This window comes from Dunckerocampus dactyliophorus, chromosome 2 (assembly GCF_027744805.1).
Source record: "Dunckerocampus dactyliophorus isolate RoL2022-P2 chromosome 2, RoL_Ddac_1.1, whole genome shotgun sequence".
NCBI lineage: Eukaryota > Metazoa > Chordata > Actinopteri > Syngnathiformes > Syngnathidae > Dunckerocampus > Dunckerocampus dactyliophorus.
Window position 1 is genome coordinate 29,702,049 of NC_072820.1, and position 16,043 is coordinate 29,718,091.

Below are 16,043 nucleotides of genomic sequence, written 5' to 3' on the forward strand. Positions count from 1 at the left end.
TGTTGTCATTGTGGTTGTTGATATTATTTTGTCCTTTCCGTCAGGGTCTTTATAGTTGTCACAGACATTTATTTGCTGATGTCGTTCTGTATGTTTCTGTTGTTCTGTTCTTGTTGTCACAATTGTTGTTGTTGCTGTTGACCTTGTCTCTTTTTTTTTTGTCCCCCTCTTTTCCCCCCTCCCCTGTTTTCTTTTCTCTTCTTTTCTGTCCCCTACTGCTCCGGTCCGGTCGCTCCAAATTTGCTTAATAACAAGCATCCAAGTCAAATAAATTCTGTATAACAGGGGAAGTGTATATCACACTTCTCCTTGGCAGAGTAAATCTGTTGAGCACTTGACGGCATTTAGATCTACAATTCTATCTGCTTTAAAGGCTGGACAGGACCGGGGGGGGAGGTTATATGAGATACCATCAGAATCTCATACCGGCCCATGCCTATTTGTGACATTCATCTCTTTGGTTTGGTTTGGTTTGGTTTGGTTTGGTTTAATTTTATTTGAACATGCATGAAGGTTACAATGGAATACATCTGATGTATCAATTCACAGTTCCACATGTCCAAAAGGAGTAGGAAGAAGCAAAGCTAATTTAATCCAACCCCCCATCCATTCCACATCTAGGACAGTACATATTATTCACTTCCTGCATTCCATGTAATATTTTTCCACATAATAATAAGTGAAATAATAAATAATTAATAAAGAATAATAATCAGTGTAATAATAAATAAATAATAAAAAATAAAAACAAGCATGACAGAACAATCATTGTGATGATCAAGACTCTTCTGCCTTGTATTTAGCAAACATCAACTGCTTGTATTGTTTTTTGAATTTGCTCATCTCTGTACATTGTTTGAGTTCCTTACTCAATCCGTTCCATAATTTAATTCCAAATACACACGGAAATGCTGTGGGTTTTCAGCGTTGTTCTCGCATATAAATGTTTTAAGTTTAATTTTCCTCTAAGATCATATTTCTCCTCTTTTGTATAGAAATACAATACTCTTTTCAGTCATGAAAAGAGTGCCTGAAAGTGTCAACCTACTTGCTAGTGTCTGCTTGGGAGCAATTACACGTCTAATTTGTCTTCGAAATGCCCAGAAAGTGCAACAATAGTCAGTATGTGAGCTTCTACGAAACGTCTGGCCTACTTATTGCTGCACAAAGATTTAGATCCCCGTCATTCATTTGTGTTTAACCCGATTGTCTAACATTTTCCTTTGGCTTTGCTGTACTTGGATTATCATCACAGGGTGGACTCTTGACAGTCCACAGACTGATTTGTAGGTTTTATTGTGATAATTGGACCAGTGATGGGAAAAGAGACTTTTTCAAGACTATGGTTGATGTATTTGTCTGTATTAGCCTCTGGTCCATGGCCTCCTTTTTTTTTTTTTTTTTTTTTTAACCATGGTGACATTTTGTCTTAACACAAACAACCAATGCAGTTCGTTCGGAGCTCGATTTTGTCCCAAAGGGATGCGAGGATGGCTTTCACATTCATGGGGTACGTGCTAACTTACTTTTTCAAAGTGTCACTTAACAACCTCGCTCTCTGCTCTTGCAAAGAATAACAAAGAAGAACAAAGAATATTTGCTTCAACTCTTAGTATTTTTGTAAGTGTTCAGTTCAGACATGATGCCTGTATTAAATGACAAATGAGCACAAAGTAGCATAGACAATGAGCACACTGAGTGGAGATGTACTTTGTAAATAAAGTACAATGTAAATGTTGGCCATCACATAAAACACAAATAGCTCACCTCTCCTTTTTTTTGTCAAAGTATCTTTAATAGTGCTGGAAAGTTAGATACACCTGCATTATGATAAACCTTGACAGTCAGTTTATACTGTTTTATATTAAACGTTTAATTTGTTATTTTATTTTGTTAATTGTGTTATTTTTAACAAAGCGATATATATTATTGAACAATTAATGTCCCATGTATTAGTCTTACTCTAAAACAGGCACCAAATTAAATTCAGGTTTGTTTCAAATAGTGCAAATTTGTTTCACACAATTAAAGGCAAAAAAAAACCCAACAAAACAGTCAGCTTGGTTGACCTTGCCAGCAAAGTGTCCCAAATAGTTTTTTGTAGAAGTTGGCAACCCTAACAGGTAATTTGCTGATTTTATTTGATTATCATTGAATATTTTTTCTTGCTGACCAAATTCGTCATTATGTATTTACTCTTCACGCTCTGGGATTGGCCAGTCCCACACAGCGACCACCCCTCCCTAGACATATCCACAAATGCACAGCAACATAACATCTCAGCCATCAGCAGTACACTAAACACATTGAAATACAGTAGCATGCTAAGAATATCATGAATTGGTGGCAATGCTGACGAAGCTAACTTAACTGAGCAGTTAGTGACCAGTTCGGCTGGATGCTTAAGGCACACAACACATGCAATATCACGGTGCAAACAGAGTCTAGAATTAAATGAATGAGAAATAACTCACATTTATAGATGCACACTGGTAGTTGAACAAAAACAAGGTCAGTGTTACAGCAATTCTCAAAGCTCCGCAGCTGCTATGGTGCATTCATGTGCCCATTTCACAGCGTAATTGGGAGCTATGTTTAATCACATGTTAACGTAAAGGAACAAAAGAGAATGGGCACTACTAAAACAGTTTTAAAGTGTTTTTTAGATACAGTATATTGTCTTTTCCAGTTTACATGTAATAATTCAATTCAAGAGTTTTATTGTCATATGCACAGTAAAACAGGTAGTTCTACTATGCAATGAAATTCTTATTCTGTTCATCCTACCAAAAAAAAGAAAGAAAACACAAGAAAATGAATAAGAACATCAGACACATAAATACCAATAAATTAAGCAACAAGAACTGAAGAGACATGAATACCAATGAATGGTGTGATTTAGCAACCATAACAAATTCCATGTAGCTTGCAGGTAAGTGGTACTATTTGAGCTATCTTGAGAACAGGCTGACAAGCCACGCGTGTGGTCCTTAGGGGCCACCTGGCACCCGCGGGCACAGCATTGGTCACCCGATTTAGACCACACATACACGCATAATAAAGACATTGATGTGATGTTCGGAGTGTCCCTGAATGCATCTCACGGGCTGTCTAGTGACAACAAGAAAGTGTTGTTGCACTGACGGATGGACTAGAGACGTTTATTTAGTTTGAGTTGGAAATACATATATGGTGTGTGAATTGCCCCGCCCCTTCCGACTAAATTTTCTGCTTGTGCACCTAAAATTTGAAGTTAGGGTCCACTCTTGTAAAAAAAATTAGTCTGGAGCACTGCCTCCTTTTCCTCCCTCTCTCTGTTTGCAATATAAATGAATGCCATATGTTGTAACAAAAAGCTACCAAGTGGCAAACTGAATCAGTGGGTGTTTGGATTGCAAAGTTAACTCAATGCAGAGTAATGGTAAACAAGCTAACACCCGCAGCCCGCCGGGGGTATTAGTTATTAATCATTGGGGATATCGAGTATGAAGGCATCAGCCGCATCGCCGTCTCATTTATTTCTGCAGGAGCGTTTTCGGAGGAGAATTAAAACGAAAAAAAAAGAAAAGTCTATTCATATCCCTTGAATCAATACATCACCGTCATGATCTCATCAAAGAAACATGAGGCGATAGCAAGCTAAATCCACCTCAGCTCCTCCACACTCTAACACTAAAATGTCATATTTCATCCAGCAAGACCTGTCCTGTCTTTGCACCTTCTCACAGGAAAGATGTTGGCTCCTTTTGCATCGTCAAATGTAGAGCCTTGTTTAGATAACTACCATTTTTGGTTAGGTTCAAAATGTATTTCAGGACATGCAGCCATGCTATAAATAAAAGAGGGACAAAGACAACCTAGTCTTGGTCATCTATCTACAGTATGTAACATTTAAACACAGGAAGGGAACAAACTATCAGTAATTGCTGAAACATGGAGAAGGGGTAGGATTAAATAAGTTTTTCTTCTTCCAATTCCTTTTTGGACATATTGAAGTAGCAGCTGGTTAGTTAAATTGGGTCACTAACACTCAAATTAAGTGGTTGTCAACTGGTTTGGCTGTGGGACCCACCATCACCCGTTAATAACAAGCAGCAACCAGCTGATGCTGATTTAGTACAGTAATCCCTTGTTTATTGCAGTTAATTGCTTCAGACCCAGCAGTGATATGTGAATTTCTGTTAACTCATTTATCTAATTAATTACGTTAAAATTTTTAGCATAATTAACGCATGCGCACCATGTCAAGCCACCCCTCTTTGTTGTGACGGCACACAGAGGCACAACAGTGTCCCCACAAAGTCTAACGCTCTTTTATAGCTTTATTCTGACCTGAACACATCAACAGCGGTGCAATTCCAGAACCATATATGTATATTGAACTCACAAACACATCTCTAGTCTTCCTCGGTATGACACGCTCTCATTGTCACAAGGCAACAGTGAGGTGCATTCAGTGGCACTCGGAATATCACAACATCATCTTTATTATATGCGTGTATGGGTGGTCTAAATAAACAGAGAGACAAAGAAAAATACCTAGTGGACATTCTTATCACTGACTATCGTAACTCATACTATGGAAGTACATTTTTCTGCATTTAAGTATGCTCGAAAATCCCAGGAAATACATATACACTCAAAACACTGAATTAAACTTAAACAAATTTGTGATGTCTTTGAATGCCACCCATAATGGCTCATATAACACGGTTAAAGTGTGATTCAAATGTTCTGCTACTATTAAAGAAATTGGTGTTTTATAGTTTCAGACATGGAGTATCTTTTAGCATAAGTGAAATTTTCAGTTCATTTGGGGCTGTTAATAGATGCAAATATATAAAATTGTGTCCTGTCATTTATCTTTTTGTTAAAAAATACAGTAAAATTATGATTAATTGTAAACTGTGATTAATTTGATTAATTTTTAAAACCATTTGACAGCCCTATTGTTTATAAATGGAATATTTTATTTAGAGCATAGAAAACCTTTTTACGCCCTTGTAAATACAGTTTTTAGATGAATACATTATTAGAACCCTCTAGACATGAACTAACACCCTGATCGTCACCTTTACACACATATTACCCAATATATTAGACATAATAACACAAAATAAGCCATACAAGTGATAAATAAGACTTGTGCTTGTGTGTGTTGCTATAAATGTATTCCCCAGGGGGCTGAATGGGGGACGGACAAGAAGTGATGTCGGGGGTTCAGAGTTGAGTTTTAGCTTGGTGTGTAATACGGCCGCAACAGTAGCCCACGTTTTCATTAGGGATTATTGTGCCTGTTGTGAGATCATCCAAACCTGCAATAAAAGCCTGATAGTCTGGTGCTTGTGTGTCTCACCAAATACTGTATTACAGTAACATTACTGACCACGTCCAGTGTAGCATACTACATACACAGCGTCTTTTCAGTGCCTTCTATTTGTGTTTCATTCGATTTAGCATTTTTATGTTCGAAAATGCTTAATTTAGGCAAAAATACATACAACATGCATATTTTTTGACTAATAGGCCATATTCAATCACAAATTAGAATTCATTAATATATTTTTGAAAAAGCGTGAGTGAAGCCGCAAAATTCGAACCGCGATGTGGCAAGGAACAACTGTACATTGAAAAATCTGTATACGTGCTAGCACTGCAAATAGCACTACAGAGCATTGTTGCCACTTATAGCAGTATTACACCCCACCCCCACTGCATAAAAAGCGCAGGATTAAGTGCATCCTGCTTCTGTCGAGTGCAGATGTGTGTGCTCCTGTTTGCTTCTGTCGCTTCCTGCTTTTTTTTCTCTTTAGAATCGTTTTACTTTTTTCCCCAATTTTGGAGATCATTTACTTTATTTTCTTTTAAGTGAACCAAGACTTTTTAAATCATTTTTTCATTCTTCCGACATATCTGACGAGCCAGCGACTACAACTCTCGCAACTTGCCCGGAGGAGTAATCCAAAGTCTTCTTGTGAAAGCTGTCAGATATATCAGCAAGAAATGAGTGTGCTGCAAGCAAGGCCTTAGAAACCGAAAAAGGACTTCATGAAACGCTCCCAGTGGAAAGATGTCCACATTTACCTCCAAATGAAAGTGTGCAGCAAAGGATTCAGCCACAGCAACCACAGTCTCTCCTCCAGAATCCAGACCTTCACTTTCAGATGCAGCAGCTCCTCCCTCACCTTCACCACAGTCCTCACCACAGGCCTGGGACCCACCTGCTGCATCTACACCATATGAAGATGCTTCACTACTGTTCCTGTCTCCTCCATCTCCCATGACATTTCCTGACCGTCTTGAAAGCTTGTTGAAATCGGGGAATAAAATGGTTCCACTCACTCCTGACATGGCAAGAGCAAAAAGAAATAGGCCCCTCTACCTCCTCAGCCCATTCCACCAACCAAAGCTCCCCCAGCTTGGCCTCCACCATCGGTGCTCGTAGTTATTATTCCCAACAGAGTCAATGCTGTTGTCTAGGACACTAAGGGCCTCTGCGTTGCTAAACCTCATATCAAATAGAGTGTCTCAGACCAAATGGCTATGACTTGTGGGGTTCCCCAGGGGTCAATGCTGGGGCCGCTATTGTTCAAGCTGTGCATGTTGCCTTTAGGCCAGCTGATATGCAGCTGCAATGTGTCCTACCACAACTATGCAGACACTCAGAACTACGTGTCATTGACTGGAGGGGAACATGGTCCTGCAGATTTACTTTGTCACTGCATCGAACAGATTGGTGTGTGGATGCAAAACAATTTTCTCCAGCTAAACTCAAGACAAAACTGAAATAATGGTCTTTGGCCCACAGAAGCAAAGAGAAAGTGTTATTAGCCACCTTGAGACTCTTTCTCTAAAACCTAATCATCAGGTTAGAAGTCTATGGGAAATAATGGACTCAGATCTCAACTTTACCACTGATATGAAATCATTAACTCAGCTTTTTACCACCTAAAAAACATTGCCAATATCAAGGAAATAGTGTTCAAGCCAGATTTAGAGAGACTAATCCATGCCTTTGTCTCCAGCAGGGTGGACTACTTTTCATGGTCTTGCGCAAAAGTACATCTCTGACATCTTAGAGCCATAAAAACCATCTCAGGCTCTGAGAAGCTCAGGAACAGGTCTCTTGCAGGTGCCCAGAGTCAGCACTAAACACATAGTCAGTTTTATGCTGCCGAAATCTGGAACGGTTTTCAGAAGATGTGCAACAATCCTCAACTTTGCCGATGTTCAAACCCACGCTGAAAACACTTCTTTTCAGCTGTGCATTTGACAACTGAAAGTATTTTATCTGCACTCTTCATTTTTAATTATTATTCTTATTTTTTGTATGGAATCATTTATGGAATTTTATGGAATGATTTAGAATGATTTTATGTTTTTATGGAATGATTTTATGAAGTCATTTTATCCTTCTTTTCTGTAAAGCACTTTGAATTACCTTGTGTATGGGTGGTGCTCTATAAATAAACTTGCCTTGCCTCGCCTTAAGACGCACAACCTATTGAAATGGGTTTTCGACCCACCAGTTGAGAGTGGCAGTTGTCATTGTTCTACTTGTGTAGCAGTACTCACACACGTCTAATACTTAACCTACATTTTGATGAAGGGTATTTACACAACGGATGGATGGTAAGCATGCAATACGTGTTACTTTACATCGCAAATTACTGGCGTGGTTACTTACAGCATTTTGAGTGTAGTAGAAGTAGTGCTGATAGTCAGTGGTCTGTTTTGACTAGAAACCAGCCACTTCCTCCCCACCCTCTCACTGCCGGCTACAACTTCCCTCACAGCTTAACAGGTGGTCCGTGAAAGAGCTCGTGATAGGAAACACCGGCTCATGCTAACCTTGCCCCTGCAGTTAATTAGCTTACATTTCACACATGTACTTTCCCGCTTACTAGACTCTCTTTGCCCGTGTTTCCTGCAGGCTAACTGCTACTACCACGGCAAGGTGGAGCATCACGCCGACTCGGACGTCAGCCTCAGTACCTGCACCGGGGTGAAGTAAGTTACCACCACTTATCTTCACTCTTGGAGCCTTGAACTTTTTTTTTTTTTTCCAGCTAAACTAATTTTTGAGGAATTTCAGTCATATCTGCAAGAGGTAGTAATACTCTTCCTGATAAAGATCCCCTCAGCTTTATGGAAATGAGCTTCAGCTGCAGGATACATGTTGCAATAGTGAGAAAATAACCTTTCAGAGAGACGGATCATCTCCTCTGTCTGTCTGCAGGGGTTTGATATCTCTGGATGGCAGATCTTACGTGCTGGAACCGTCGGTCCACCACACAGACGGAACTCACTGGATCTACAGGACTGACCACCTCAGTTTGGCCCCTGGCACCTGCGGCCATGACTTGAACATATCCTACCCAGGTGCACCGCCAGGCCACAGCCCATTGGGGGCCTTCAGCACCAGGGTGAGAATGATTGATATACAGTGGTGTGAAAATGTGTTTGTCCCCTTCCTGATTTATTATTTTTTTGGCATGTTTGTCACACTTAAATGTTTCAGATCATTAGACAAATTTAAGTACTAGTTAATGACAACACAACTGAAATGCAGTTTTTTAATGAAACTTTTTATTATTGAGGGAGAAAAAAAATCCAAATCAACATGGCCCTGTGTGAAAAAGTTAAAACATAACTTAAGTGCGATTAATTGAGCTCTATCAGTCTGGAAAAGGTTGTAAAGCCATTTCTAAAGTTTTGGGACTCCAGCGAACCACAGTGACAGTCATTATCCACAAATGGTGAAAACATGGAACAGTGTTGAACCTTCCGAGGAGTGGCTGGCTAAACCAGAATTACCCTGAGAGCGCAGCAATGACTCATCTCACAGGTCACAAAAGACCCTACAATAACATCCAAAGAACTGCAGGCCTGACCTTTTTCAGTTAAGGTCAGTGTTCATGACTCCACCAGAAAGACATGGGCCAAAAATGGCCTGCATGGCAGAGTTCCAAGATGAAAACCACTGCTGAACAAAAATAATATTAAGGCTTGTCTCAATTTTGCCAGAAAACAAAAACAGAATACTCTACTTGACACGGCTCTACTTGACGCTTGGCTGTGAGGTACTAGAAATAATCCCTGGTCTGCCTGGGTTCCAAGTGTGCCTAGCAGATACATAAACCACAGGTGATCTAGCAGATTTGCTACTGCCAGCTGGAAATGACCACGAATGTTGCTGTGCCGTAACTCTGGATGCTGCACTTTTGTACTCCCAAGTCTCCACTTGGCTGTTTCTTTGATAAAATGCAGAGAAATGAATACAGGAGATCCCTTGTTCTCTTCCATTGTTGTGTTCTTCTCTCCACAGTCACTGCTTTATTTCAGTGCTCAGTTTTCATCTCCTGTTGGATAAAATGCTAAGAAAATGCCTAATTTTCTTACTGCCGTCATTCTCTTCATGGATAAAATGCCAAGAAGTAAACAGCTTTGCCGTACTGCCTCGGTTTCTTACTGCCCTCATTCTCCTCTTGGATAAAATGTTGATAAGTAAATAGAGGATATCCCTTGTTCCCCTTCATTGTTGCTATTTGTCTCCTTTGTAGCTGCTTTCGTTACCACAGTATTACATATTCTTGCTGCCCTGAATCTAGTACTTTTGGATAAAATGCTAAGAAGTAAAGTGTCTCATTTTCTTACTTCCCTTATTCTTCTGTTGGATAAAATGTTGAGAGGAACAGAGGTTACCCCTTGTTCTTCTTCATTGTTGCAATTTGTCTCCTATGTGGCCGCTTTGCCACAGCACTACATATTCTTGCTGTGCCTTAGTCTCCTTGTGTATAAAATGGTAAGCAATAAATTGCCTCATTTTCTTACTGCCCTCATTCTCTTGATGGATAAAATGCCAAGAAGTCAGCTGTGCCGCACCGCCTCGGTTTCTTACTTCCCGCATTCTCCTCTTGGATAAAATGTTGAGAAGTAAATAGAGGATAAGCTTTGTTCACCTTAATTGTTGCTATTTGTCTCCTTTGTGGCTGCGTTGCCACACTTGTACGCATTCTTGCTGCCCTTAGTCTCCTTTTGGATCAAATTCAGAGACGTAAATACAGAAACCCCCTAATTTTTCTCCATGGTTGCTATTTTTCCACACACTTTCTGCTTTTCCACAGAGGTCAGTTGTCTTGCTGCCCTCAGTCTCCTCTTGGATAAAATTTAGAGTAAATACAGTTCATACACGAGACCCTTGTTTTCCTCCACTGTTGTTTTTTTTCTAACTGATTTGTTACTGTGCTATTTTTCAATGGGAAAAATGAGCGCCCCAAACTGAGTTGAGTGGAATGAGCCAAGCCAAATGCAGCATTTCCTCACCTGAATCCCCTGTGCAAATTTGCAATGTAGATATTGGAAATAATTTAGGAGACTTGCTTCATATTTTATATATGCCACCACTTGTTGAATTATTCACGCATCTTTCCCATCTGATCTAATGGTGCTGATTAGAAGTGTATCAAGTAGACAGCTGGGGTTGATAAACGCTGAAAGCACATGGTCTGTTAAATAGCAGCGTTTGCCCTGAAACAGGGTTCAGGCCAACATGTGTGTGCTATTTTAAAAAGCTCGGCACCTCGCTGTGTGTCCCCCGGTTCTTCTTTAAACAGGAGGACAAATCATGGCGTGTGTCAATCCTAAGTGACCTTAAAGATGATTAATGCAGATAAGTGGAAAACACTCACCCTTGTGATCTCTTATCTGACTGATGAGTGAGAGTGAACGCCCTAATTCATCAGGTCAACGTGATTCAACCCCAGCGAGGGACTTTCCTGCCTCCTTCAAGCTGATTTCCATCTTTACAAATCATTCCCTGGACAGAGGTTCTATCGACATCGGGCGTGTTTTGTAGGAACGACGCCAAACATGTGGCGCTTAAAACACTAACTGCCTTGACCAATTTGTTGTTTCCCCTCCCAGGCGGATTTTTTTTTCAAAAATGTTTTATTGCATTTTGAATTAATGGGACTCAGCAAGATTAAGCACAAACTAACGAAGGCTGACAGATTTCTGCTAAACAAAGCCCACAAAGGTAATGGAGGACGACAAAGGAGAGAGCTACCCTTGTGAACACAGAGGTATTTAAGGGAATCAATAAGTTGGAACAGATGCTCTGCTCTTTGTATTACTTGTGAACTAAAAAAGAACAAACCTGGTACGATAAATCGAACTCTTGTTGCTGTTTGTCTTCTCTTTGCTGCAGTGCTTCGTTTGCTTACCGCCCTCAGTCTCCTCTTGGATAACAAACAGAAAACTAATTACAGGAGACATTCTCTTACATTGTTGTTCTTTATCTCCACAGTCTCCACTTTGCTGTAGCGCCTCGTTTTCTTGCAACACTCAGTCTCCTCTTGGATAAAATACCGAGAAGTAATTATAGCTAAAAAATTTGAAAACTTTAATAATGATTTTGGAGTGCATGAGGAACAGTGAACAGTAAAACATTAGCTCTCTTTGACCACATGGTCATTTATTAACAAGTATATTGCACACAACATTGCTGCAAATGTAACACACTTGAGTTTCACGCCAATAACTGAGTAGGAACATTTTTAAAGCACATGCAAAGGTAGATAAAGACGCTGGATGACCACTCATGATGCTTTAAATGCAAATTATTGATATCTTGTAGAGTGGATTAATAACTACATCAGGAGGTTTCCTGCAGCCACTGCTGTTAATTCCAACGTTTACAGACCTCGTAGTTTTTTGCTTTTGTGGACCTCGCAGCCAGAAACTACAGGCGATAATAAGTAAAAAGAAGGTGTATAAACGTCTCTGAATATTGAATTACTAAATTGAAGTATTAGCAGTAGCCCTCATCATGTACACACAACATTTTGAGGTACATCCATGTATAAATGTTTATTCATTTTCTTCTGAAACTGCAAACCAAATTTTATAGAAATCAGTGTACAACCAGGATACGTACGACCAAATACAAATTAATGGAGTGGATATTGAAAAAGTAGAAGAATATAAATTCCTTGGGGTTATCTTAGATGAAAAAATGAGTTGGAAATGTCATATTAAATATATACAACAAAAGGTGGCGAGAAATATCTCTATATTGAATAAAGCAAAATATGTTCTTAACCAAAAATCACTCCACACTCTGTACTGTTCCTTAGTATTACCATATTTAATGTATTGTGTGGAGATATGGGGAAATAATTACAAAAGCAATCTTCACTCACTCACTGTACTGCAAAAAAGATCTGTGAGGATAATTCACAATGCCAAGTATAGAGAACATACAAACCTTTATTTTTAAAATCACATATTAGTGAGGATCATTCATAATGCCAAGTATAGAGAACATACAAACCCTTTATTTTTAAAATCACAGATATTAAAATTTGCAGATTTAGTTCATTTTCAAACCGCTAGAATAATGTATAAAGTTAATAACAACTCGTTACCCAAAAACCTAATAAAGTATTTCTCAATCAGAGAGGAGAAATATGATCTTAGAGGAAAATTAAACTTAAAACATTTATATGCGAGAACAACGCTGAAAACCCACAGCATTTCCATGTGTGGAATTAAATTATGGAACGGATTGAGTAAGGAACTCAAACAATGTACAGAGATGAGCAAATTCAAAAAACAATACAAGCAGTTGATGTTTGCTAAATACAAGGCAGAAGAGTCTTGATCATCACAATGATTGTTCTGTCAGGTTTGTTATTTTTTTTTATTAAAAAAAAAGTTTTGTTCTTTATTCATATTTATTTTAAGCATTTATTTATTTATGTATTTATCTATTATTATTATTATTATTATTATTATTATTATTATTATTATTATTATTAATGTATATATATATATATATATATTTTTTTTTTTCTTTGGGAGGGGTGTCTTACCGTTATCTATTATGTATTATCCTGACTATCACAGAAAACATGACATGGAATGCAGGAAGTGAACTACATGTACTGTACTAGATGTACAATGGATGAGGGGTAGGATTAAATAAGCTTTGCTTCTTCCTACTCCTTTTGGACATGAGGAACTGTGAAAAAATGATTCATCAGATGTATTCCATTGTTCAAATAAACTAAACCAAACCAAACCAAACTTCAGGTCTCATTCTGCAAACAAAAAAAATGACCTTCTTCCAAAAAAAACAAACAAACATGCAAACGAGTCCTGTTCAGCATGCAACATCGGGCCTGATTTGATAAGTCGCCAAGTGCCACGCTCAAGGCTCCAGAGATAAGTGGCATCCTGACAGAGCTGGTCAATGAGTGAGGGAGTCAAAAAAAGAAGAAAAGTGCTGGTCCTCATCACTTCTTATATAACGCCAGCAAGGTGTTGCTGAAAAAGATGTGCAGAATATAGCACCTGAGAGTTTGTTTTTTTTTTTTTTACTTGTCTTCATGTCGTCATGAAAACTAATGCAGCCTATATTGCATAAAACAGGACCTAAGGGATGAACAATATTTCCTTCCAAAGCCATTTGCACTCTTTTTTTCCAGCATCAAGAACAAATTGGATGCATTATTGACTTTGCAGCGACAGCGATGAAACAAGCAGCGCTTCAAGGCAAAGGTTGACAAGTTCACTTGAACAGAGCGTCGTCGCCACAGGGGCGTATTTGGAGAACACTTCAGCCTGTTCCGGCTTATCTAAGCAGCAGGATAGATAAGAGGCAGGAGGATCCTGGCAGGCAGGTCAGCGAGAATGAAGAGGCTCAGGAAAGAAGACCACTGTGTGTTTGGTCAGTCAGGACAGTAGCTCAAAGCAGTCTCCTCTTGGATTAAATGCAGAGAAGTACTGTGAATACAGGACAGTCAGTTGTTTGTACGCTAATGTACGTCATAGGTTTAATTATTGGATACAGTGGTGGCAAAAATGGCACCAAAAGCAGTCCCACTGTAAGTGTACTAGCTCAGTGAGCAAACCTTCTACCAATGTAGCATCTACACGGTCAGTGTCAGTGTGCAAACTGAGTTTGACATGCTGATAAGGCAGTTTCGAGACAAGTGCTTCTGCCCACACGAGCATCACGAGAGCAGCTGGCGGCATGGCGACAAGCCAACCTCATCGCCTCAAATCCTCGCCCTGGATCTGCTGCAGAAAGTCATCCCAAATAAGATGATGTGATGTGATGTTCTACCAAAGGTTATGCAGCATCCACTGGTGCTCCTCTTGTACCAGTAACATTTTTTATTTGTATGTTCGAGCAATTTACTAATGCATAGTAAAATATGAAATGTATTACTTTTACACCTCTAGCACAAGCGCCACACCCAGACGACGACGACCAAGTATGTGGAACTGATCATCGTGGCTGACAACAGAGAGGTAAGCACGGCGTAGAAAGTCCTTTCTCTGTGAATGACAAGACAATCACCTCTGGTTTCTTTGTCAATGTCAAGTTTCAGAAGCAAGGCAAGGACGTGGAGAAGGTCAAGCAGCGTCTGGCTGAGATCGCCAATTATGTGGACAAGGTAACAATCACATCAACAGGCAGGAAGGTGTCATTTATTAGAGGTCACATGGCGCCTGATAACTGAGGAGGATTGAATTATGAATGAATGGATCAGTTCCAACTCCTCCACATCAGTTCTACAGGGCCCTGAATATCCGTGTGGCTCTGGTTGGCTTGGAAGTGTGGAGCGACGTGGACAAGTGTCCCATCACCCAGGACCCCTTCACCACCCTGCACGAGTTCCTGGACTGGAGGAAAGTCAAGCTGCTGCCTCTGAAGCCGCATGACAACGCTCAGCTCATCAGGTATTGTTTTATGGCCGTTTGTTCGCTTGTTTTGGTAGTTGGTGCCAATCTGGATAAAATGCACATCGATTAGTTGAGTGATAGTGGGACTGTAAACTGGAAACGAATAACCAATATGACAATGACTTATTAATTTGATTTATTTTGTTTTTTTCTCTTGAGTCATTAAGTCATTCCACCCACCACCAGAAAATGATACTGTTCCCCCACCCTCCTTAAACCAGGAACTAGCCTGCCAGCTACCAAAAAGACGAATAACAAATACGACACTCCGCTTTTTTTGCCATTTGAGTCACGATAGAATCATGCCACCCACTGTTAGAAAATGGGATAGTCCTTCCACCTTACGTCATTAAACCAGGAAGTATCTTGCTAGCTGGTAACAAACTAATAAAATACGGCACCCTGATTTATTTTATTGCTTTTTTCTAAAATGTGCAATTTTAGTAATTTGCCCAAAAATGGTAAGGTCCAATATACGTCATCCTTCTCAAACCACAAAGTAGCTGGCTAACATGTGCACAAAAACATCTCTCTCTCTTACATCACCCTACATAAACCAGGAAGTGGTCTGCTCTAGAACATCAGGAAGAGAAAACAAACACAGATTTGGCAATATCTAACCATTTAACTCTAATACATGTGTACTTCATGATGTATATTCTATGTGTTTGCCTTCTTTAGCGGGGTCTACTTCCAGGGTACTACCATCGGCATGGCACCCATCATGAGCATGTGCACAGCGGAGCAGTCTGGAGGAATTGTCATGGTAATTATGGCATCCATTACGCAACTGTTGGCTGCTTTTATTGCTGCAGTTAAGTGTATTTATTTAAGTGTTTGTAGGATACCAGTGCCAGAGTGGAAACACAAGGATGGCCTATCATTTACGTTTGGACAGTCATTATTATTTTATACACTCTTTGTGGCTCCAGAGTGGTTGAAGCAGGTGGTGTAATTTACAACTTATTTCCAGATGTTTCTATGCTGTCATCATCACAGATGGCACAAGAATTATAGTGGGAACTTGGTCTTGATGACAGAGCATGTTTTAGCACTCACTTCATTAGGTACACTTGTGCATTCAGTGGGCTGCCAGAAAGCACAGAAATTTTGCAGATCTCTTTTGATTGTGCAGGTGTACAGTTTGAAACACGTTTTGTAGCTAATTTACTCCAAGACGTGTGTCCTGTTGTTTACAGACCGTGTTGGAGCTCATAACTGTCTTCCCCCTTATGAATGTTATTGCTTTTTTTTTCCCCCACCCCCCTGCTAGCATATTAAGCATCCAT

General features: G+C 39.6%; 1 protein-coding gene across 3 annotated transcripts in view; it reads left to right on the plus strand.

The window, feature by feature from the left end:
• LOC129195071 (disintegrin and metalloproteinase domain-containing protein 12-like) overlaps positions 1-16,043 on the plus strand; it is a 102,455-nt gene that overhangs the window by 62,227 nt on the left and 24,185 nt on the right. For all 3 annotated transcript variants that reach the window (XM_054800791.1, XM_054800796.1, XM_054800804.1), the window contains 6 exons: positions 7,934-8,010; positions 8,240-8,426; positions 14,251-14,319; positions 14,394-14,465; positions 14,582-14,751; positions 15,436-15,520. In XM_054800791.1, the coding sequence (XP_054656766.1) occupies positions 7,934-8,010; positions 8,240-8,426; positions 14,251-14,319; positions 14,394-14,465; positions 14,582-14,751; positions 15,436-15,520 (660 nt within the window). The remainder of the gene's footprint in view (positions 1-7,933; positions 8,011-8,239; positions 8,427-14,250; positions 14,320-14,393; positions 14,466-14,581; positions 14,752-15,435; positions 15,521-16,043) is intronic.